The sequence below is a fragment of the Sturnus vulgaris genome, chromosome 4 (assembly GCF_052056855.1).
Source record: "Sturnus vulgaris isolate bStuVul1 chromosome 4, bStuVul1.hap1, whole genome shotgun sequence".
Classification (NCBI taxonomy): domain Eukaryota; kingdom Metazoa; phylum Chordata; class Aves; order Passeriformes; family Sturnidae; genus Sturnus; species Sturnus vulgaris.
This window is the reverse complement of record NC_142246.1, coordinates 8136203-8159310: the sequence shown is the minus strand read 5'-3', so window position 1 is coordinate 8159310 and position 23108 is coordinate 8136203. Positions and strand designations below refer to the sequence as shown.

The 23108-nt window shown below is 48.2% G+C and overlaps 1 protein-coding gene across 1 annotated transcript in view; it reads right to left on the bottom strand.

The window, feature by feature from the left end:
- Window positions 1-21495, bottom strand: part of ASPNAT (aspartate N-acetyltransferase) — a 32144-nt gene extending 10649 nt beyond the window's left edge. The window contains exons 1-2 of the mRNA XM_014895178.2: window positions 21013-21495; window positions 19636-19800 (exon numbers count right to left, since the gene is read on the bottom strand). Of these exons, the coding sequence (XP_014750664.1) occupies window positions 19636-19800; window positions 21013-21346 (499 nt within the window). The 5' untranslated portion in view covers window positions 21347-21495. The remainder of the gene's footprint in view (window positions 1-19635; window positions 19801-21012) is intronic.
- Between the last annotated feature and the right edge of the window lie 1613 nt (window positions 21496-23108).

The window sequence follows — 23108 nt, the reverse complement described above, 5'->3', positions numbered from 1 at the left end:
GAACTCACAGACAAAAGATACAATAAAGGAAGAATTTTTTATTTTTTTTTTACCATGAGGGTGGTGAGGCACTGGGACAGGCTGCCCAGAGAAACTGTGGCTGCCTCACCCATGAAAGCGTTCAGGGCCAGGTCAGATGGGGCTTTGACCAGCCTGGTCTGGTGGAAGGCATCCCTGCCCATGGCAGAGGGGTTGGAACACGATGGTCTTTAAAGGCTTCTTCCAACCCAAACCATTCCATAAAAAAAAGCCCAAAACCACCTTGTGATGCACACACCTATGAAACAAGCACAAAATGGCTGTGCTGTGCATAAGGAACATGATTTTGTCTTGTTCACGCTTCACAACAAGGTCAGACTTGGCTCCTCAGCTTTCCAGAGCCTGAAAGCACACAAGATGGCACTGTCTTTCTGTTCTAAATTTAAGGATGGTTCCCAGCTTTTGAAGACCAAAGAGGGTATTCTTCTAATCCATCTCCCACAGTACAGGGCTGCTCTCAGCGTCCACACACCGCTGCTGACACCACATCCCAAGGATGTTCCCACACTGGTGGCACCAGGCTGGCCACATTTCCTCCACTCCTGCCAAGGAGGACATGCCATGCCATGCAGTCCTCTGGCTGTGCCTGCAAGCCTCCTCTCCCACCCTCCTCCACTGTCATGAGCTGCACAGCTCTCCCCCACGCAGCCGACGAGGATGGATGGTGGGTGAAAATAAATTCATTTATTTTTGCTGCAAATTCTTCTACACCTTTTGATGAATAAAAGGCCGGTGGGTGGATGGGTGGAAAGAGTGGAGCCAAAAGCAATAGCAGAGTACTGCTAGAAGGGAGGGGGGACAGAGACATCAGCCTTCCTCAGCAGCATGAGTCCCACATGACTGACTATTGCAGGTTCCAACAGCTTTCTCAGCATGCAGGGGCCACTACCCCAAGCCTCAGAATTGCGCTGCTCTGAAAAAGCAAAGCTCTGTCTTCTACATACTTTTCAAATACATTGTTTCCTAGAAAATTCTAGTATTCCCAAAAGAGCAAGCAAAGCTTTGCTGCCCCAAAACTCTCTGAACTCACACGTGGGTCTTCCCTCGTGCCAGCACCCACACACTGAGGGGTGAGGGCTGAGGCAGGTAAAACCTGTCCCTGTTTTCCTTAGGGCTGGGGAGAGGACAGAGCAGCTCCTGCAGCCACCACCAGCTGTTGATGCTAATTTTGCATGGATGCATCCCTGTGGGAAGGAGTTTTCCTTGGAAGCTCAGCACAGAGCAAGTGTGGAAATCTTGCCCAGAGGCATGCCAGTCTTCTCTCTTTTTCTTCAGGGGTGGCACTGCTATCTGTGCAGCCAAGCTCTCATTAATTCTTAGAGGCTTATGCGTGGAACATAATTTCTAGACAGAAATGCAACTTCTTAAGAAAATATCCCTTCAAGCAGAGACTGTGACTTTCAGTTCTGCTTTGGCATGTCACAGCAACACAAATGTGAGCAATTCCCCTGCTGGCTCAAAGCTGTCACAGGTGATGTCCCTGGAGCATCATCCAGACAAGGGGACTGGCAGTTTCCATCACCACTGATGGGAACCCTCCAGGACAGCAGCAGCTCCTCTGCATCCTTGCAGCAGAGCCAGGAAATAAGGCACAGGGCAAACTTCCCTCTTTTACGTTTTTCCCTAGACTGCTACAAAGGGGCGCGAAAGGGAAGAAAAAACATCCAAATACCAAAAAGCTCAAAATCATTTCTGTGCTTTCCATAGGACAGAGTCTGCAATTGCCTGTGTTCCATGCTCTTAATATACCTACATAAAGGCTTGCCAAAAGGGACAGGCTTGCTCATCCCCGAGATCCAAATGCTTCCTGACTCCTCCCTGTGATCCCTGGCTGCAGCACAGCCTGGTGTGACACCACCACACAGAAACAGGAGAGGAGACACAACATGCTGACACATCACAGAGCCTCAAGTATTTGCCCTTGCAGTCAACTTCAGTTGCAGTTGACTTGCAGTTCAGCCTCCTGTGCCGTCTTTTGGTGTGATTTTGGCCAGAGCAGCAGCTTTTTGTGCTAAGCAGGGGTGGTCCAAGCAGGGCAGTACTGAGGGAATCAGGACCCAGTGCAGAGCCATTTTTACCTATTCATCAATAACCTGGTAAAAAGCTCCAAAGTTCAGTGTCTGGGCTCTCTTCCTGCCAGCACTAATTACATACATCACTTCAAGAGAGACAGGCTGTACATGGCAGCAAGTGGACAGAGTGCCTGGCCCAAAGCTGGCTGTGCTGTGGCTGTGTATTGCTGATGTCGCTTAAATTCCTGCTCTTTTATCCTCTCTGGGTCTTGAAGAAGGAGAAGAGGAACTACCCAGCACCTGAGGCAACACTCCCTCCTCTTTCCCCTCCACCCCTGGTGAAACACAGGGCACAACAGCCAAGTTACATCAGCATCAAGGGAGCAAGGAGGCTCTTCTGGGGACAGCTTGGCTGCTGGGATGTGAATGGTGCAGGCAGGAGGAGTTTGGGGCACAGACGTGGCACATCAGCTGCCACCCAGCCAGACACAGGCAGGGTGCAGGGACCAACCAAGGACAGGCAGCAGCTGTCCCTGTCACTGACTACAACTGCTCAGCTAGCCAGGATGGGGAGGGATTTATGTCTGTGTTTATGAGGCATGCCATTATCCTATTATCCCTCCTTACCTCCATCTTTCCCATGTGTTGAGTTTCCTTTCCACCTTTCTAGTTTCCCTTGGCATCAAGCAGGGCTGCATGACAGCTCCCACAAGTTCTGCTAGTAACTTTACACTTCAGTTAAAAGGCATTCCTGGAGGGGTCCTACAAAATAATGGCTTTTATTGTAGTTTATGGCTATGGAAACTGGGTGAGATGTGAGAGATCCCGACTCCAACACTCCTTACATCCATGAGCATCCCTCTGCACTAGACAAGGCCCAAGCGTGGGGGAACAAAATATATTAGGGGCATAGGAATTATTCATGCATGAAATGAGAAATGCTGTGGGACACCTTCCTCCCCATAAATAACCTCACATAATCTACCACTGCAGGACACATTGCCCTGTTGTAAATAATTCCCAGCTGGAAGAGCACAGGGCAGTGCATCTATATGCCGAGGGTGAGTGACATCCCTTGATTCATGGAGCATCTGGGCAGCAGGCAATGAGATCACCTACAAAGCATGAAAAGAGATGGGTAGTTTGGTTCTGAGCAACCACTTCTCCTTCTCCATCTACCTTATTTTCCATCCTTGCTGTGTTGTTACACCAAGGCCTGAAGGTAGTTGCAACAACCCCAAAGCTCAGCCAAAGCCTCCACAGTTGGAAGCAGCAGGGAATCAGTGGAGTGACAGTGATACATCCAGCATTCAGTCTGCAACACAGCCACAGGGCAGATCCATGGACATTTGCCACCAGCAACACTGTGACCCCAATCCACCACAGCAGTGGGTCTCAAACTGCCCCAGGAGAGAGGAGTTCAGAGGTGGCCTCTGAGCTGATAAACCTGAACATGAAATGAGAGACAGAATGATGGGGTTTTGGACTGCAGGCAACGGCTGCCCTAAGCATCAGTGCAAACCCCAAACCAATATTTGTATTCAGAGTGGTATATGCTGTACCATGCCAGTGCTGATAAACCTGCTTTACCTATGCCTGGGGGTGGAAAAGGTGGTGAGGTCTGCAATTTAGAGTAACAGTACAAGAACTTTCATCAGTGCCTGCTCCATGCTTTCTGATAGAGCTGGTCCAGACTCAAAAAGCACCCAGCTACTTCAACACAGGTATTCCACTTTGGGGTGCCAAAGCCCCCAGAAAACCCCTAAGATGCTGATGGCTAGTTATAGTTTATTTTCACTCTAATATTTTGACAGGAAAAAAGAAAAACACATTCTGCAGCAAAGGGACTTCAGGAAGTGGCCAGGTTTGGTCCTAAACCGCATCTCCTGCTGTCACTGCTGGGGACATAACCCAGCAGGTATTTCTAATCTTTTTAAAGCCTTTGTTTTACATCTCACCCTGTTCCTGTGAAACACCCCTAGGACAGCTCCTGCCCACGCTTCTTGCTCCCAGCAAAGCTTTGTGAGGACCCAGCCTGGACGCCTGGATCAATGCAAGCTGTTCGCGGCCGTGCCCCACGTCAGCACTTCACTGGTTGATTTTACAAGCAGGCTTAAGGCCCCTGGGGCCCAAAGTGTCACCACGTGTGACAGCACCCGAGGGGGTGCTCAGCACAGCCCCAGGAAGTGCTCAGCACAGCGCAGGAGCAGGCTTTTGATGAGACAGCTAGAAATGCAGGCGATGCTGCAGATGGGATAAAGACAGCCCTTCCAGCACATTTCAGAGGGTGCTATATTAAGAAGTGTAACAGCAGGACTTCAAAATCTTCTATCAGGCTCTTTTTGCTGGCCATGCTGCACCTTGAAAAGCAAAGACTGTAATAAAGCCAACGTATAACAACTGTTCAAGAAAAAGCTGCAGAAGCAGATGTGGGGATTAGAAGTAGCCTGGTTATCTGGACAGATTTAGCCTGGCCCATTGCTCTGCTCTCTGCTGCTGAAAAGGACACGACACAGAGAAAGGAGAGACAAAACCACAGATGTAGCAACCAGGGTCTACCTGCAGCTGGGTCATCAGGGGAAAAGCACAGATTGAGAAACGAGGCAGCGTCTGTGGTTTTGGCATGTGAACAATTGTTATCGATAAGCAAAGAATTAAAGAGCTAAAAGGAGTGGATAAAGACTGGGATATGTGATTTTGGCTGGGCATTGTCCTCAGGGCTGACTGGATGATGAGTCCCAGTGCAATGGAGCTGGCTCAGCAGAACGGTCTGGTCTGCACGAACGGACAAAACCAGAAAAAAGTATTTAAACTTTTCAGGGTAGATGCTCCTTATGCATGCAAAATACACACTAAGCCGATCAACTGCCGAGTCAGGCCTTAAGTAAGCCTATGTTAGACTGGTTTTTAGTTAGAAGTTTTAAGGAAAAAAGAAATCAACCTCTTCTGCCCGCTTTGCTAGCCTGGGTCATGCCAGCTCCAAAAGACTGATGTGACAATTAGCTCCTTGTTAGTGAAATTAGTTTACAAGATCAAATGTGCTGCTGATTGTGTTTTGGGCCAGCTCCTTAAAAGGAGATTATTAAGGTTTAGTCTCCATCTTCTTCATCAATCTTTTACTACATGGCTTTATTGCTTTCAAAAGGTACTGAATTTGCCTTGCAGCAATTTTCACTTCCAAACATCGAACAAACTGGTAAATCTACAATTATTGGATCTTCTAGAATTCATTACTTGGTGGCTGACTTTTACTTTATATGCTTTACTTTTTCAGTAAAAAGGGACTGAGCAATAACCATTGAATAGATTTCTTTAGCTTAGCAGTTGGCCAAGCCATAAATCAAACTGGGAAAATGGACAGAATCAGTCTGATTTTCACCATCCATCATTACTTGTCTGGTCTAAATTTAGCCAAGACTCCCTTTATTCAACAGAAGTGTCTTATCTACATAGGTATTGCACCAAATCCTTCACAGCAAAGGGAGAAACTAAGGTTCATTTACTTAAGGTTAAATAATAAACGTAATTTTGAGCTCTACAAAGACTTCCAGGGGGTTTTATGCTGCTGTGAAGTCAACAACCTTTGAGATGAGTCACTCTTCAGGAGAGCACCTCTTCTGCAAAAGACCACAGCTGAAGCCTACAGAGATCACTGCCAACAACTACTTTCAGCCAGGAGCAATGTAGGTAAAATGAATTGCAGATATAAGTTCAAACTTAGGATATGGAATAATGATGCATCAAGACAGAACAACTCATCTGTGCATGCAAACTCTTTAAATCAGAGTCAAAAACAAGGCTGCAAGGTGCCTCCCCTAAAAGGTAAAAAAGGGAGCAACTAAGAATATTTGCATATTTTTAAAGTGACAGACAAAAATCAAACAAAAAACCCACCCAGCAAAAGAAACCACAATAGACCAAGTCAAATAAAGGGTGCATATAGTCAACCAAAACATGCTGCACATGATGTTTCAGTGCTTCTGAGCATGATGTTGGCTCCCTTGTCCCTCTTGCTGCCCTCTTGAGTGTCTAAATGAGGACTTTCCTACCACAGCAGCCGAGGAGTGACAATGACAAGGCAATATTTGTGGTGCAGAAACACTGACCAGAAAAGTCTCAGATCCCAGGGTAGCTCCTCTGCTTTCCTTGCTGGGAAAAACTGGGAACTGACTGACAGGGACTTGCACTTCACCAAATCCTGCAAAGAACCTGCCAGGATACTCTTCTACCTCCAACAATAAATATGGCTCTGCTGCACCCGAAGCCTTTCCTTCTGCACATGACAGTGGTTTCACAAGAATCCTATCTTGTTGCTAATACAATGAATCAAACCTCCCTGACCTCTAGCTTTTCATAACCTGTAGGAGTCAAACAGCCATCACAAGGAGTTATATTCTCTCTGAAACCACAGTGAAGAATTCATTACTCAATATTTAGGAAGACATCAAAAGAAAGAAGGTTCAGGGCACAAATTTGGTAAAATCTGTGGGCTGAAGTCCGGTGGTAGATGGCTTGATCTCCTTAAGTTTATTGCAAGCAATAAATATTGCCAATTTCTAGCACAACACCTTCAAATGGTGCTGCACACACAACCTTCCCAGAGCACAGGCATCCAATAAGGACAGCAGTTACCATCAGCTGGGACAAACTCACCCTATCACCAGCTGCTACACCAAGATGAGCCCCTAAAATCCACTACAATTTGCTTGGGAAAGAAATCAAGAGGTGAGGAGTGAGGGTTGCTCACAACCCCTGTCTTCCCCAGCTGCTCACCAAGGCCACTCATTTGGGCATTTCTTACTGGACCAACCCTGTCTGACCTGCTTGACCCCCCAAACATCTGGGCAAAGCTATTCCCCAAACCTCTGGGGAGGAGTATGTGACTAAATAACAGGGAAATTGGGAAAGATAATCAAACTGGTAAGGAGTATCAGGCTTGGGACAACCAACCCCAGACCTTCTGCCCTGCTCCCATCAAGGCAGCATGTTGTCTCTGCAGAGGTGCTCATCCTATCATGGAAGGTGATGGAAAAAAACCAATTTCTATCTGCAGCATGCCAAGAAACAAGGCCTTTCCCTTGGAACAGGGTCTGATGTACTTCTGATATCCAAGGCTACAGCAACAGAACTAATGCTACAGTGAGTAGCAAATCCAACTCCTAACCCATATAAATAAATGAATAGATAACTAGCAAACCTCTTTGGAAGCAAACATTCTGAGTATTCTTGACGTGCTTTGAGCACCATCACACTTCTAACACTGGAGGACTTCTGGAGCAATGACCCTCTCCCTATGACACCAACCAGCCCATCCCATTTGGGAAGAGCAGGGACAGAGGTCCTTTCCCCTCCATACCCTAAGGTGTTCCCCAGTCCTGCTGGGGTTGGATCTGATCTACTGATAGCTGCAGGCACCTCCTGGTATCTGCACCTTCCCACATCTTCAACCCAACCCTCAGCCAGGGGTGGTGACTTCTATGACCAGGCAGAATCAGCAGACAGGGAACTGCTTTCTCATCCCACTGTGTTTGTAAAGCCTGGTTTGGGGAGATGCTGAGCCCTTCTGAGATGGTGTCTGAGGGTACTCAGCCCTTCTGAGGCAACTGGGACAGCCAGGACTGCCAGGGACACAACTTCAATGAGTGCTCTCCTTGAAAATAAACACAGGTTTTTTTGCAGCAGGAGAAGCCTGTCGAGGCAACCCAACCCCCTCCAGGTACCACCTCCCCCTGGCCATCCCACCACAGCTCACTGTAAACGAACCTCTTCCTTGGTGTGGATGCGTTGTGGATGATGCATTAACAGAAAATGAAAATTACATGTGTAAATCTCTATATCTCTAAAACTAAAAAAGAAAAAAAAAAAAAAAAAAAAAAAACATTTGCCACACATTCAGACTACCATGCCAGAACAATCAGGCCAAAAAAGTCCCTACAAAAGCCTAATCCAGATCTCTTGGGATAACCATCTATCATCTCCTTACACCCCACACCCCTGTGAGCCCCAGCCTCAATACCAGCCACAAGAGTTGGGGATTTGAAAGACAGCTGTGAAATGAATTACTGGAGTGAGCAGGTAACAGGCCATGTGTTCCATCAGGAAGACACGTGGCAAATGAAGGGCAGGCTGCTCAGGGCTAGTGAAAGCAGACACCTGCATGCCTGCACCCTCACACTGAGGCACCCATTCACAAAGGAGCTGCAGAAACGGGATCAGCTTACAAATATGAACAGCACTACAGCAACCAGAGCCAGAAGTGATGCAAATCCACACCAGACTGCGTAGATCTTCATATTTTGAGGATCTGTTGGATTGTCCCATCCACAAAGAGAACTAAACCCTGCACACAATGCCAGGACAGGGCAGAATGAATATATCCAAGAGCAGGTTCACAACTACAACTCCTTTTTGCAATGCACCAGTATTCTCTGACACACCATAAATTCATCTTGCAGGCAGCTGATAGCACATACAGCAAACCCAAGGTTTACCATCATTTATGTCACAGGTCTCCTGTAACTATCCAAAAAATCACTTGGATCTATACTGCCCCTAAGAATATGCTAAACTCCCAGCAAGAGACAAGGGATTTAAGCCCATGATTAAGTTAAAGCAAGTGCTCCACTGGATCTTTAAGCCAAACTGTCCCAAGAGTTCAGTCTCAGTGAATGTGGGGGGTTATGTGAAGATTTTTTTAGAATTTCACTGAAATCCTCTTTAGCTATTTGAGTTATCCATGAAAAATGTTCCCACTTCTCAAGAATCCTTGCAGATCCTTTGATGTTTTTCAGACTACTGATGGCTCAAAAAAAGCCGTGTAAAACCCGATGATGGCTTATTCCCAAACAGAAATCACTGTCCGAAAGGCACAGCTTGATGTTATCCCCTGAACACTGACAGCTTCTGAAACTCCACCAGACTTAGATTTTCAGAGCCATTAAGTGAATCTAATTGACTTTACAAGCAGCAAAAGCTTGAAAAGGTGTTTTACAAATGCCCCTTTTAAACAGTTTGGATAAAAAAAAAAAAAAAAAAAATCTCTCATTAGCATCCCTATTGTACAATAGCACTTCTTCCCTGCTTGCTTTCTCTCTTTTTCAACAAATCTCACGTCTAAGGATGTAATTCCACCAAGGACTTTACCAGGATGCTCACTGCTGTTCAGCAGCCAGGTATCTGCTGTGCTTTCATTGCTCTGCCTCTCACTAACCATCATCTGAATTAGCACTTGGAAATGACAGGTGCTCCAAACCAGGCTGTTTTCAAAAGCTTCTCTTTGCAGTTCTACTATTTAACATTATTTTAAATTGGAAGACTACAGATTTAGGTCTTCCCTGGATTCCCACTAGAAGTGTTACACAGTGTTTCTGATGCTGTTATCTAGATCCAGGGAGGAGGAACAGATTTGGCACCTCCAAAAAAAGAACAAAAAACCCTGATCTCAGAAAATGAAGTGGTTGGCTTTGGGTTTTTTTTCCTTGCACTCTGAATGCAATAACAATTTTATATATCTTGTTAAAATGGGAAGGATTAGATTTGTTAGACAAGTCATAGGGGAAAAGATCAATGGATACATCTGAAAGTGATGTGGGTCAGATGCTCTAAAGAAGGTGTAAGAAATGTTGTTGCTGGCAGTTCATTTGCCTTTAGGTAAAATGTTCACCCCCAGCCAGTGACATGTGGGTTTGTGCACTGTTTTCAGCTTAGCAGACAATATCCTTGTGCTGCTGGCTTCTGTTTATTTTCTCATCTTTGTTATTCCGAGTCTTCTATCAAAAAAAAAAAAAAAAAAAAGAAAAAAAATACTTGCACTCACCACGCTAAACATCCAGAAAACTAAGGAGAGAACTACATATACAATAAAATTAGGTAAAGGCACATAAATTGAAAAGCTTGATGGAAGGAAGGGGAAAATCAGAGGTACAGAGGGATCCTGGGTAGAGGACCATCACTCATGGGAAATGCCAGAAGTGATGAGTGAAGCAAGAAGTAGACCAGACCAAAAATCACTGGAGAATTCAACACAGGAATGGACCAGAGAGCTGAGCAGAACTCAAAGGAATGCAAGTATTGCAGTTTGACCCAAGGCTGGAAATGTGGAATACAGAACTACTGTGCTAGGGATGGAAGAGGGGAAAAAATGAAAAAAAAAAAAAAACTCAAGGAATCACTACTGGTTATCTGAGAGCTGTTGAAGTGAGTGTTGAATGCAGGGTGCACTGAGGAGCTACTCACGACCAGAAGCTGGTCCAGCACCTTCCATTTCAATTAGCAGCACCAGCACAGAGCCCAGGAGCTGCAACTGTAAAAAGCAAACAAACTTGCACTGCTGATGCTGGTTTCCAAGTCAGGATTCGAGCACACTGGCAAGGGAGAGTGGGAGCAGCTTGTATAGCAATTACTGGTGATTGAGGGTAAATCTAGGCAAACAGCTTACTTAAAAATGCAGTTTTTGTCAATGCAAAACAATTCACACATTTGTCCTGAATTCAGCAAAGGTGGAAAATGAAATGCAGAGGAAAGCCAGGCTGGCACAAATCCTGCCCAGAGCTCAGCATTGCTGGCCAGGACATGGGCACACAGCTCAGTCCTCCAAGGATCACAGGGGATGGATGCCCCAGCAGCCAGGACTTCAGAGATGGACACCTCAACACCACTGCTTCAACTACTACATTGATATAAAATACCTAAATATGTAATTCAAACAGGGCCTGGGATGCCTGGAATCCCAGCATTGACTCAGCATAGATTTAATAGTGCCATGCAGAGCAGGACCTGCCTGAGGGGTAACAAACACTTGACCATATCATGGCTCTGTCATGGTCAGCACTTCCTAAGTATACACTCGGGTCTGACCTGTGCTTCTCAAGGAAAGCTGTAACAGCCAACCATTCTGGTTTGGGCTGAAAAAAAGCATTACACCCTCTACTAACCACAGATCCTTGCTTCATCATAGTGAAAAAAACAGAGAGGGAATAGTAAATCAGCTTTGTTTGGACCAAAACTATTCTTCTTTTTACTTTCCAGTTCTGGAACGGAAAAATCATTTTCTCACAAAACCCCTGGTTTTCAGTTTTGCCACTTGGATAAGTCCTAGAACAACACATGAATTTTAAGTGACAAATATTACTTGCTAGTTACAATTTCAAGCAGGACACGTTGTGGTGGGACTAATACCTTGTATTATTCCATTAGCATTTACACTGTTGCAAATCCCATTTTAAATAATATCTCATGTAGCCACTTAAAAATACAATTGAAATACATGCTTCTCATTACCAATTTTGAAATGTCTCCTTTCACTCCCAAAATCCCATTTTAAAGCAGAAGCCCAGCTTGGTACTAAGCCCTGGAAATCACAGGTCTACGTTTTAGAATTATCCTGTAAGAAATATAATTGTTTCTTTTTGAAAGAAACACTCTTCAAAGAGTTATAGAAGATAATGAATGATACTGCACATGCTGTCATGAATTGTTAATTGATTGCTGGGGTCCAACTGGTCAATAGATGACTTAAAAGAATGGCTCAAAGCCATCTGTAACAGATACCACAGCTTGTACCTGGCTCTGACCAGACCACTATGAACTAATTTTTGATGCACCCTTAATAAAAGGCATTCGGCTTCTTGGCAATTCCATGTGACCCCCCTTAGCAAAACACAAAAACAAAACAAAAATAAAACAAAAATAAAACCCCAACATCCCCCTCTTCCCCCAAACCCTATTGTTTGGTTACAAGGAATAAATTTGTCAATATAAACTAGGTAAGACATGCTGCTATCTTTAGAGTTTCTTTAAGTCTCCTTTCATTAGCCACCTGTCAGGATAACAAAATGATACCTCAGCTTTCTACAGAATGGAAAAAAAAAAAAATGAAAGGGAAAAGGAAAATCTAAAAATAGACTTTGAAGCTCCCTGTTTTGCTGATGCGGAAAGTAACAACAAAGGCTCATACATCCCTCAGCTCATCACAGAAACAGATACCAGCAAAACACCCTAGGTCTCTCTTTTTGTTGTAGCCTGGAAGGGAGTAGCATCAAGTATGTGATTATTTGTAACAGATCCCCAGCACTGCATTACCAAAATAATAACCATGCACTCTGCAATACACCAGCAAACAACACTGCGAGCTCCCAGAGTTCCTGAGGGGCTCATGGCCACTCCAAAAGTTATTCCCATCCCCAGGAATTAAATATAACCTGCCTGAATCAAGATCTAAGCCTACAGAATAAATTTCAAAATCCATTCTGAAATCTGGGGACATTTTGAATGGTTTATGTTTTTGAAACATCAGGCCATGCATTTAGAATTTTACATAAAACCAATTTTTTTCAATAAATTTAGAGAGCTTCAAGTAGAGAGCAATGCCCAATTGCAATTTTTAAAGTATTAAGACCACTGGTGGTGCACATTGAGAGGCAACGTGACCACACTCTTGGGTAATCCTAAGAGGCTGAATATAGTAAATAAATATAACAATGTGAGAATAAGATTTTTCAGTTCATGTTCCTATATTCAGAATTCAGTGTCAAGAGGGGCTCAAAGCTTTGTACCTTTAAAACTCCTGCCACTAGTCAGATATCTGACACAGAGCCTAAATTTAGGCTATTATGAAATCTTAACCTGAAACAGACTTTTGGGCAATTGTTTTAAATCTTGGGCACTCCTAAGAAAGCGAGAGAAAGAAGAAGAGCTACTAAAAACCCTTTATAAGAGTAATAAATTTGCATTTAAACTTGCGAACAAAATTCTGGAGTCAGAATCCACTTTGGTTTATTCCCCAAGACAGTCCTGAGAAATTGCACACAGCTATGCCAGAAAACATTTAACACTGGACAAAACAGTAAAAAAATTATTCAAAGCTAGGAAAAAACCCAGAACACCTGATGTCCCCTGCCTCCTTCATGTTCCTAAATCCCAGCGTGGCTTGTTTGCTGGTCTTGAGAAGTTAACTGTGCCTAAAAACTACTGATGTTCAATTTACACAACTGGTTACCTCCTGTACTGAAGATTAATGACCAGCACTGGCGTGTGCTGAGGATTTTAAACACCTGCAGGCTGAGCTTACATTCAGTAGCATCATATCCACCCAGTCATGGCTACAACTCAAACACCGCTGCATTAAGGGATGGTCGTGTCCATGAGGGACTGGCTACTTTCAGAGAGAATTCTTGAATACATGAGGGGGGAAAAGAGGTCATATTAACTCTGCACAATTTACTATAAAATCTATTTTCATCTAATTTTGACATGGGACTGTGCCAAACTTGTGGATCTAAAGGGAGAGCTATTTTTATGTTACAGATACTCACACTGAGTAATGAGTTCGTTGCACATGTTCCTGCTCCTGTGATAAATAAATAGGAAGGGGGGGAGGCTGCAGAAGTTTGCCCATAAACATGTTTATTCCACTGGCTGTGGATGACACAGCCCTGAATTCACAGACTGCTCCAGTTTTCCTGTTGGCCCTTTGCTGAGAGCATAGTGCTACTCTGTACTACCTGAGCACCCCAAAAGTGGGGAAAAAAAAAAATAAAGATGTTGTGAGGTAGAATGACCCTGCAGCCCTCCAGTGGGTTGAGCAGAGCTGGCCCAAGTGGCTCAGCACAGCAAGGGACCCGAGTTGTGTCACCTCTGCTCTACCCTAGCTCTTATCAGCAGGGCTGCAGCACTGGGCTGGGGTTTTGCATCGTGCTTGCTGCTGGGACCAGGACAGCCTGGTCAGCTCTGGGAATTCTGGTGGGGGGAGGAACTGGTGCCAGCAGCTCTTTGCTCACTGTGCCCATGCCCCACGTCTGCAGGATGGGGCTGCCTCCAGATGGAAAAGCCAAAGCTCCACCACAGTGAAATGAGGCAGCCACGAGTGATGTAGTGTTAGAGGAGGTGGGTTTTGGGAGGCAGCCCAACTCTAAAAACAGTTTACATTATTCAAATAAAACCAAAATATTTCAGCCCATTACAAATGCTGGACAAAGCACAAACCTAACACTTGGAAACGTGAGTTGTTTTCATCCTGCTTCCCAAAGAACTCTGCACTGGATATGAGAGATGCCTAATCAGGCAGTTCCATGCTGCTAAATTGTAGAAACCCAAAAGCAACAGTAGAAATTGCTGAGCTGAAGAATCCCTGACTGTCCCACTTGTAGGAGGTCAGCTTTAGAAATGCTTTGACAAAACATTTCGCACTATAAAGCATATGAAAAGTCTGTAATCCTAATCTTAGAGAATCTCCCTGCTAAGGAGGTCACATCCCTGGAAGCCGTCTCATGGAATTGCAGAGATGCCAGCAGTGATATGCTCACAGGACAGACCCTCCTCTGCCCGAGGTGACCTAACTTCAGTTCCCAGCAGTGATAGGAAGCAGAGCTGGGAAACACCCTGGAGGAGATAAGGACACAGCCTCTCCCCTGGGGTTCCCAGCCCCACACAGAACTCACCACTCCACACGGCAGTGTGGGAAAGGCAAGCCTGAAAACCCCAATACAGGACAGGCAGCTCAGGGGTTTGGCAGATACATGAGGTCAGGGCACTGCATAAGCCAGCAAGAAATGCTGCAGATAGGGATGCTTCAGATTCCAGCTGCCTCTTGGGCACCAGGAGTGGGGTAGGGCTCTCCAAAAACACATTCCTCCACTGGGAAGCAGCAGCCCTGAGCCATCTTCGACGCCAGGTAACTGAGCCCTTTCTTTGCAAAGCAAGAGCTGCTCTATTCTTTCCAAACAACGTTATCATTCGGCAGCTTCACTCCTGCTTATCTAGCAGCTGGAGCATTATCCAGAATGTGGAAGAACTGGGCTCTGTGGCTGCCCCTCTGCCTGGGGGCTCAGTGGGGAGGAATACCCCCCACCCCCTCTCCCTGTGTTTTTGGAAGGGTTTAGGCATGGCAGAGCAACCACAGCTCCAGGGCTGAGGATCTCCTCCCAAGGCAGGCCCTGTATTTTTCCAGCACCCCAAAAGTCACTGGTGCTCACCTCTGAGTCTCCCCAAGGCTCAGCACTCATGGAGTAGAGGTAGCAGGAGCTACACAACTCACAACCACAAGTTCACCTTGCACACATCATGCCAGAGGGAGCAAACCCACTGCCAAACCCTGATGCAAGACACAAACACTCGCTTGTTACCCAGACAAACACCTCCCTGCAGGTGTGGGACACCTCAAAAGGGAGAGGCAGCAAACAGGATCGCACCTCCTCACAACTCAGCTCTGGACCCACCTCAACTGGTGTCCTTCTGGCAGGACATGATCCCAAAATCTCTGCCAAGAAGGGTAGGACATCCCCCCTCCCCTTGAGCTCAGTTGAGGAATGTGCCACCCAAGAGCAGCAGAAATTGAACCCTAATGATCCATCCCCCTGCAGCCCCTCTTCCTTTAGGGTCCTGTCCCCCAGGGAGGTTGGGATATCCGTGCAGGCTCTTCGTGTGCACCGTCACATACAGGGGACAAAGAGCAGCAGGACAGGCTCTGCTCACCCTGGATGGGGGCAGGAGAGCAGAGCACCCGTGCCCTCCCTGCACGAGGCAGCCAGAGGTGCCCACGAGCACAGAGTGAGAGCCAGAGCTGTGCAGCCACAGCCGAAAGCCACAGCACGGGTGGCTGAGGTGACCTGACACCTCCTGCAGCAGCACTCCAGCTTCAGCTGCTGCATCACTCCAGGCAGATGCCCTCAGCACCCCACCAGGTGCTGCAGCCTCAGCCCTCCAGGTTGCCGGTCTGTGCTGTCTGTCCATCCTCCCCTGCAGCACTGGGCACTGCGATGCGGCCACCAAGCTTGTCACCAGTCCCCAAAACCCTGACAAAGGCCAGCTGCCACCACCAGGTGTCTGCACCGCCAGGTCAGGTATGCACACCCCTCGGCAAACCCTGCCAGGACAGCCAGCAGCAGCTCTTTAAACAACCTCAGAGAGACATGGAAATTCGTCAGCCAAAGCCCCAGCTCCAGTCGCTTTGGGGAGCAGCAGCTTTGCATCAGACACAAGGAGTCTTGGTTCCCATAAGCTCTCCAGCTGAGACCTCAGCCTCACAAGAATCTAACACACCAACCACTAACCACTGCAAAAAAACATACAACACAACCAACTGGGACAGAAGCTTGAAGAGACTCTGTAAAATTGATTAGTCATCAAAATCATCAGACCATAAAAGAAGCTCCAGCTGTGCTCATCTTTTTTGTGTGGATAAATGCAAGAGGCAGGGCTCTATTTAAAATTAATTCCTTTTTTTTTTGTGGTTGGGTTTGGTTTTTTTTTTTGTTTACTAGAGCTTGTTACTCTGGTTGACAATTAAGCCCATTATCCAATTCCTTTCTTTTTCACCATTCCAGTAGTCTTTTTTCATACCCTTTGAAGAAGGAAAAAAAGAGAAAGGTAAATTCCAATAAGTGCTATTTTAAAATGAAAAATGCTAGTTTACAAAGAGCTCAGGAAGGTGTTTGAACCATTCAACCTTCTGTTTTAAGACCCCAGCAAGCACTCAACACAAACAATTCCTTTCACATTGAAAGTAATTTCAAGTCACACCTCTGTGTACAAGCTCCAAGTTAAGCACTGGCCCAAACGTTCTGCCAGACCCTTGGCATAAGAGTAGGAGGGCAAGAGAAAACAAAGATTTAATTTGGCTAGAGTACTTCTGCAAAATCACTGTCAGCACATATTTTTCAGTTCATACAAAACCCAGCAGAGGAAAATTCAAACAATAACTAACTTGGAGGCGAGAGGTTCAAAAAAACTGAAGAAGAAAAACCCAAATACGGTGTAACTCATGGAATTGTTCAACACTAATCATTAAACCTGTGTGCTCATGATATCCCACTGCAAACTGGGTCCTCTTGGCTTGGTTATAAAACTGACCCACATGTTTTGTGAATGTTTTCACAATACCACCAAGAATGATCCATTTTAATAGTTAAATATCCCCTCACTGTAGATGTCTGCTTTACCAGAGGCTGTTTGCTGTAGATAGTCACAGTATCCCAGCCCTGGGCACCATGCAGACCTGGCATCAGCCTGAGTATCTTGGATTCCAAGGGCAAAAACCTCAGCAAAGCCACAATCAACATCTTTATTCGAGATGTTAAGACTATGTCCCAGTTCTACTTTTGCATTCATCACACCCTGAGAAACAGGAATTCACAACCCCACCCCAAAAATGCTCCCTTCCTCTTTTTTCCATGTTGAAAAAAAAAAATTTCAAGGAGGAAAACATGGATTCTCTAAAGAATGAGCAGGAAGTTGCCTGGTCATACCCCTAGGCCAAGCTGCAGTTATATCAGGTTGGGTTTAACTTGTCTAGTCAAACTCTGGCCATCTCCAGCCTCTGTGGGACCCTGTCCCCACACACCATTAGCCTTGACCAGTTCTTCTCTTAACACCTCACTGAGAAAGCTCTCACAAATACCTCAGCTGCAGCAGTACAACGAGCCCTTCTCATTCCCACTGCAATAATTTCTGCCTGGGTGCTAATTTGTAAACTAGACAAATAAAAGACAAACTTGGAGCTTGAATTTGTTTTATTGCCATTGTTCTGTCCTTTGGTTGGGATGGGCAATGCCAGTGTGGCACATTGCTGCCTTCCTCTGGGTGTTCAGCCAGCAGCCTTCAAAGTGCACAAAACTCTGGGATTTTCTAGGATGACTGTATTTATACTGCTGTCCTATAGGAAAAAAAATCCACCAACTACATTTTTGGAGGAAGCAGAAGCAAACCACTGGATTCACACCTTGTGCACAGCTACACCATGGATTCATGGCAGGTGGCTGGTGCTGGTTCCAACACCAGACACCCTTCTCCTTCCCCAGACCCCAAAGCCTCTCTGGTCCCTTTATCCAACACCACTGTCATCAAGAACCTTTAACAAGCACCAACAATCCCATAAATCTCCTTTTCACGGCATGGCAGAAGCCTAATTACATGATTAAATTCTGTCAAAAATTAAAGCCCACACACTTGCTCTAAAATTGCAATTAGCTCTTTCAGGTACCAAATAAAAGCAATGCTAACATTTCAAAGACATGTTGGCAACACAGCTGAACCAAATTACATTACTGATCCTAAACAAATCGAGGGCATTACTTTGAGTCCCTTTCCTTTATTTTCTATGTCTGCTAGTGTTATAAATACAGGCACTGTGATCCCTCTAAATTGTGACCACTCAAATCCTGAGCATTAACAAGCTAAGCAGCTCAAACACCTATTAACTCCATATTACACATTCTTATTCTACTGGAATCTTCTGCTGCTTTCTCGAGCATAATACTTTGCTGGGCCTCACTACAGAGGTGCAGAAATGCTTTGCTATGAGCTCTTTTATTTCTGTAACACTGCCTTTAACGAAAATTGAGCTTTTTAAATACAAGTCACAGATCACTTAATTTTTACAAAAACAAGTCCTGTAAGTGAAACACACCCTGTAAGATGAGACAAGATCTGTATAAGATACACATTATGATGGGAAGAAAAAGCTAAATTAGTCTAGTTAATGATTTTTATAACAGAAGAAACATTTTAGCAAAATGTAACATTGCGTATTAGAAGTGAGGCAAGGTTTGTGGCTATCGTACTTCCTAGCAGTTACCTAGAAGTGCCTGGGGAGGGGTTTATCACACCTGGGAAACAGGAATGATACAGCAAATGATACAGCAAAAACATGGTCACATGGAAAAACAACACAGTAGGTACCCAAGAATAGAGCAGGTACCCCAAGAAGATGGAACTAAGGTGGGATACCATCCTTGCCTTGCTTTTCCAGCTCACCAAGGGCACTCTGCGACCACCAAAAGCAAACCTCAAACCCCAGCTGCCCAGGCATCCCCTGCTCTTGTCCTTAATATGGATGTGTACCTACAAAAAGGGAAATAGCACCTGACAGGTTCCAAAGAAACTTTTTTTTATTATTATGTAAGTTGTCTTTTACAGGATAACAAGGTAATTTTATCATTAGATGTTGTATTTTCAATTATATGCATATATGTAACAAAGGGATGAACCCATATTAGGGCAAACTCATGAGGCAGCAGCCCTCCACATACCTGATCCATCCCTCTTCCAAAACACCTGCATTAAGGAATGTTCTTGAATGACATGGGCAAATGGGCTCAACAGCTAAAATGGGCTCCTTTGAGCATTTAGGCTAACAGGCCTTCCATCTCCCTCTCCTGCTGTCAGAGCTAATACCAAATGCATGGAGAAAAGAAACACCGAGCTCAAGATGTGAGGGCTGGGGTGATGAACCCACATCCTCCAGCCTCAGTGTCCCAAAGCACCCTCACCCCGGTGCTCGGGGGGGCTGTGGGACCCAGCAGCGCTGTGCTCCAGGGGGGACAGAGGCTGCCTGGGATGACTAGGCACTTGGGGGAGGGGGAGTAATGAAAAAAAACATTAAAAAAAACAAAATCAGCAAAAAAAAAAACCCCAAACCAAACCAAAACCAGAATGGCTTTGTGTTTGGTGTGGCTAAAGAGCTGCATTCTGGCGACTTTTGAGCTTGCTCAGTGCTGCTGACAGGAGGAAAAGGCGCCAGCAGCAGGGAGCAGCCATGTTCCCCAGCAGGCTGGGGGAAGGAAGGCTCCCTCTGGGAATTCGTACTCACCTGGCGGTTTCATGTAATATTGCTCAATATCGGACATGTCCGTGTGCAGCGCACAATCGAGATAGTGCAGGATAACTTTTCTACTGAAGTAGTACCTCATGCCCATCAGAAAGATGGGCAAACAGCAGGTCAGCAGGAAGGACTTGGTCACAACAAAGCACATTACTATGGAGATAAGGAAGAGAAATAAACGACACCTGTCAGAAAAGAGAATTTAGTGTTGATTTCGGAATACAAACTCATTATAAAAATAAATCAATAAAACAAGCACAGTCAAAATATACATTTGCAGTACACACACAGTTCACGCTCTCGAGATTATCGTGTTAAGGGATGGCGTATCGCGACGAGATAACCCGGAGAACTTTATGAGGTGCTGAAGGAGCCGGTGGGAAGGATGCCGCCAGGCCACGGCAGGGCCCACCGAGCCCCTCCGGAGCGGGGCCGTGGGGACCCCGAGGGCCCCGCACACCCCGGGCCCCCCGCGCTGTCCCCGGTGCGGCCGGAACGCGGCCGGGTGGAGGAGCCGCGCTGCGGGCAGCGCTCCGCAGCCATGTGTTCGCCACTGCGGCAGTGCTATTTCCATCAGCACCGACTCCCAGGGCAGCCACCCTGCCCCTTCCCATCCTGGGGAGCTTTTACGGGTGTCTCTGAGCCGGCGGCTCTCTCCGGCACGGCCCAGAGCCACCGGCTGGGTCCCCCTGCTCCCCAACGCCGGCCGGGGGTCCCCCTCCAGCGCGGGGTTCCGTCCTTCCCGGTGTCTGGGACATGAGGTGCAACCAGCCTGCAGCCACCGGGGGCAGGAGACCACCCCAAAGCTCTCTTGGGCCGGGGGGCACGCATTATTAATTATTGGCACGGGGAGGGGACACCCTGCAAACGCTGTTTTGGGGCATTTAAGTCAAGGGAGGTGAGGTGACCCCGCGGCTCGGTCCGGCTGCAGGGGGTACCCCCTGTACCCCCTCCCCAGGCTGGGGGCGAGCTGGGGGCCGCTCACTGGCGGGCCTGGCTGTCTCCAGGCAACGCCGGCACGCCGAGCCCCCCCTCGCCGGCTGCGCGGGGGCGGCCACTGCTCCCCGCTCCCCTCCGTGCACCCCCAAACCCCGCAATAACCACAATGACGGCTCTACCCTCACCCCCGCCGCGACCTCCCCGCCCTTATCACCCGCGCATCCCCGGCGGCCAAGGCTCCCCCGCGCAGCCCGCTGCCCCCGCCGCAGCGCTGCGGCTCCGCGGCCGCTCCGCTCGACGCTGCGGCTCCCCGGCCGCACCGCGCCCGCGGCTCCCGGCGCCTCCCGCCTCTCCGACCATCTTGTGGGGACCCACAGCGGCGAATAAACCCGGCGCCCCCCTCCCCAAAAGGGAGCGGATACTCACCCGCCAGCAGCCCGTAGAGCAGCTGAGTGAGGGGCTGCTGCTTCAGCCCCCTGAACGCCGTGTTGGGGATTCGCTCCATGATCCCCTCGTAAAAGATGCGGCGCACCACCTCCTGTTCAGAGGGGTGGAATTCGCGGATATAGACATTGTCGCGCCTGGGGTCTTCTTTTGGTGGGGTGAGGGGAGGTGGGGGTGAGGGAGGGGAGCCCGCCAAAGAGGGCCACATCTGGGAGGAGGAAACAATGATCGTGTCTTTTTTGGATCCCGGGATTGATTCATGATCTTCCGCCACAATCTTGGTCTCACAAACCATCTTGGGAGACAGACAATGCATGCAAACCGGCCGCGGGGAGGGGGCGAGGAGAAAAACGGGAGGGGAGGTGTCAGAAAATTAACAAAAAAATAAGATCAAAAAAAAAAAAAAAAAAAAAAAGGAAAAAGGGGAGGGGGAAGGAGCGGGGCGCGGAGCCGGCACGGAGACCCGCGGGCAGCGGGGCGCAGAGCAGCGCGGCCGGGCGGGACGAGAGGAAGGAGCCCCGCTGCATTTTGGAGAGGCATTTATAGGGCGGGGGGGCCGCGGGTCCCCGGGGTCCTAGAGCCCCCCGCATTGGCTGCGCGGGGTCGCCATGTGATCGGGGGGGCGGGACACCTCCCCCTTGCCCCCCCATCCCTGCACCGCCCCTTGCAAATTACTACGGCGCGGGGTTGCGCGGAGAGCCGGGGGCCGCGCATCCCTGTCCGCGTACACCGGTACACGCGGAAGGGGGTTATTAATTTATTTTTTATGTATCTGTTTATCAACTGCGAGCGCACTGTGCACTCGGCAGCTTTCTGGAGTAGTCGCTGCGGGTGCGCGGAGCCGCGGGGAGGGAGGGCCGGCCGGCGGGCTCCGCACCGCGTCCGGGCGAGCTCCGCACCGCGTCCCCCAGGGTTCCGCACCGCGTCCCCGCGGGCTGCGGTGCGGCTGCTCCGCCGTGAGTCCCTCCCCGCGGAGCGCGCCCCAGCTCCGCCATCCCGCACGGGGCGGAAAGGGGCTGGGAGGTGCAGCCGCGCGGCGCCCGGGTCGTCCCAAACCCAAGGAAATCCCCCTCTCCATCCCTTAGCGCCCCCCGGTCAGTAACTTTTCCTGCCGTGCCCACGCCGCTGCGCGGTGCAGAGAGCGAGGCCGGCCCAGCCGCCTCCGCGCCCTTCCGCGGGGCGGTGAGAAGAGATGGAGGGGGAGGGGGATGCGCAGGGAGGAGGACGGGCTCCTCCTCTTCGCAGGACCCGAAAAGCTTCAGCCTCTCCCGGTTGGAACCGGCCGGCATCTGCCCGAGGCATGCGCCGTGCGCGGCCGGTGCAGGGACGGGGCTGGGCGGGGGATGCTGGGCGGGGAGACGGGAGGCCCCGGACCCCCTCAGTCCCGTGAGGTGCATCCCCCGAGAGCTTCGTCCGCGTCTCCCCCTGCCCGATGACAGTCCCCAGCCGTAGCAGCCGTGCCTGTCCTCAAACTTCACCTGTGCATCCCCCTGGGACTTGTAACCTCTGCGAGCCTCAGCCGTGCCTTCACCTGCAAGGTGCACCCATACAGCCCATGAAAGTTTCATCTGTGCCTCTTGCTCCGGTAAGGTGCCCCTGTGCACCCCCCGTGCATCATCTCTCGTTAACATCCCTGTATCCCCCTGCCAGGTGCACATGTCCGTCCCTGTGAGATGCACCCGTGCACCCTCCCTACAAGTTTCATCCCTGCATGTCGTGGGAGATGCACTCTGCCGTCAGGGAGTGCGGCTGTGTCACTGAAACTCTGCGGGATTTGCCTTCCCGGAGCTCACAGGCTATGCTTTGGTCCTCAGGAAGAGGCAGTGACTGGATCTTTGCTTCAAGCTAAAGCTTGATTTCACTGTGATGATTTCATAGTGGTTTCATTGCTTCACTTTTCTATTAAAAAAGTAGTTCAGGAGTATGAGAGAAGGGAGGGTGGAAGGTTTAGCTAAGGACACTTGGAAGCCTTTCCACCCAGAGGAGCAGTGCCAGCACCCCACAGGCTTGTGCTGCACTGGACATCCCTGGTTGAGAAGCTGCTTTTGGGGTGGCTGTGGGACCTGCTGGTGGCCAGG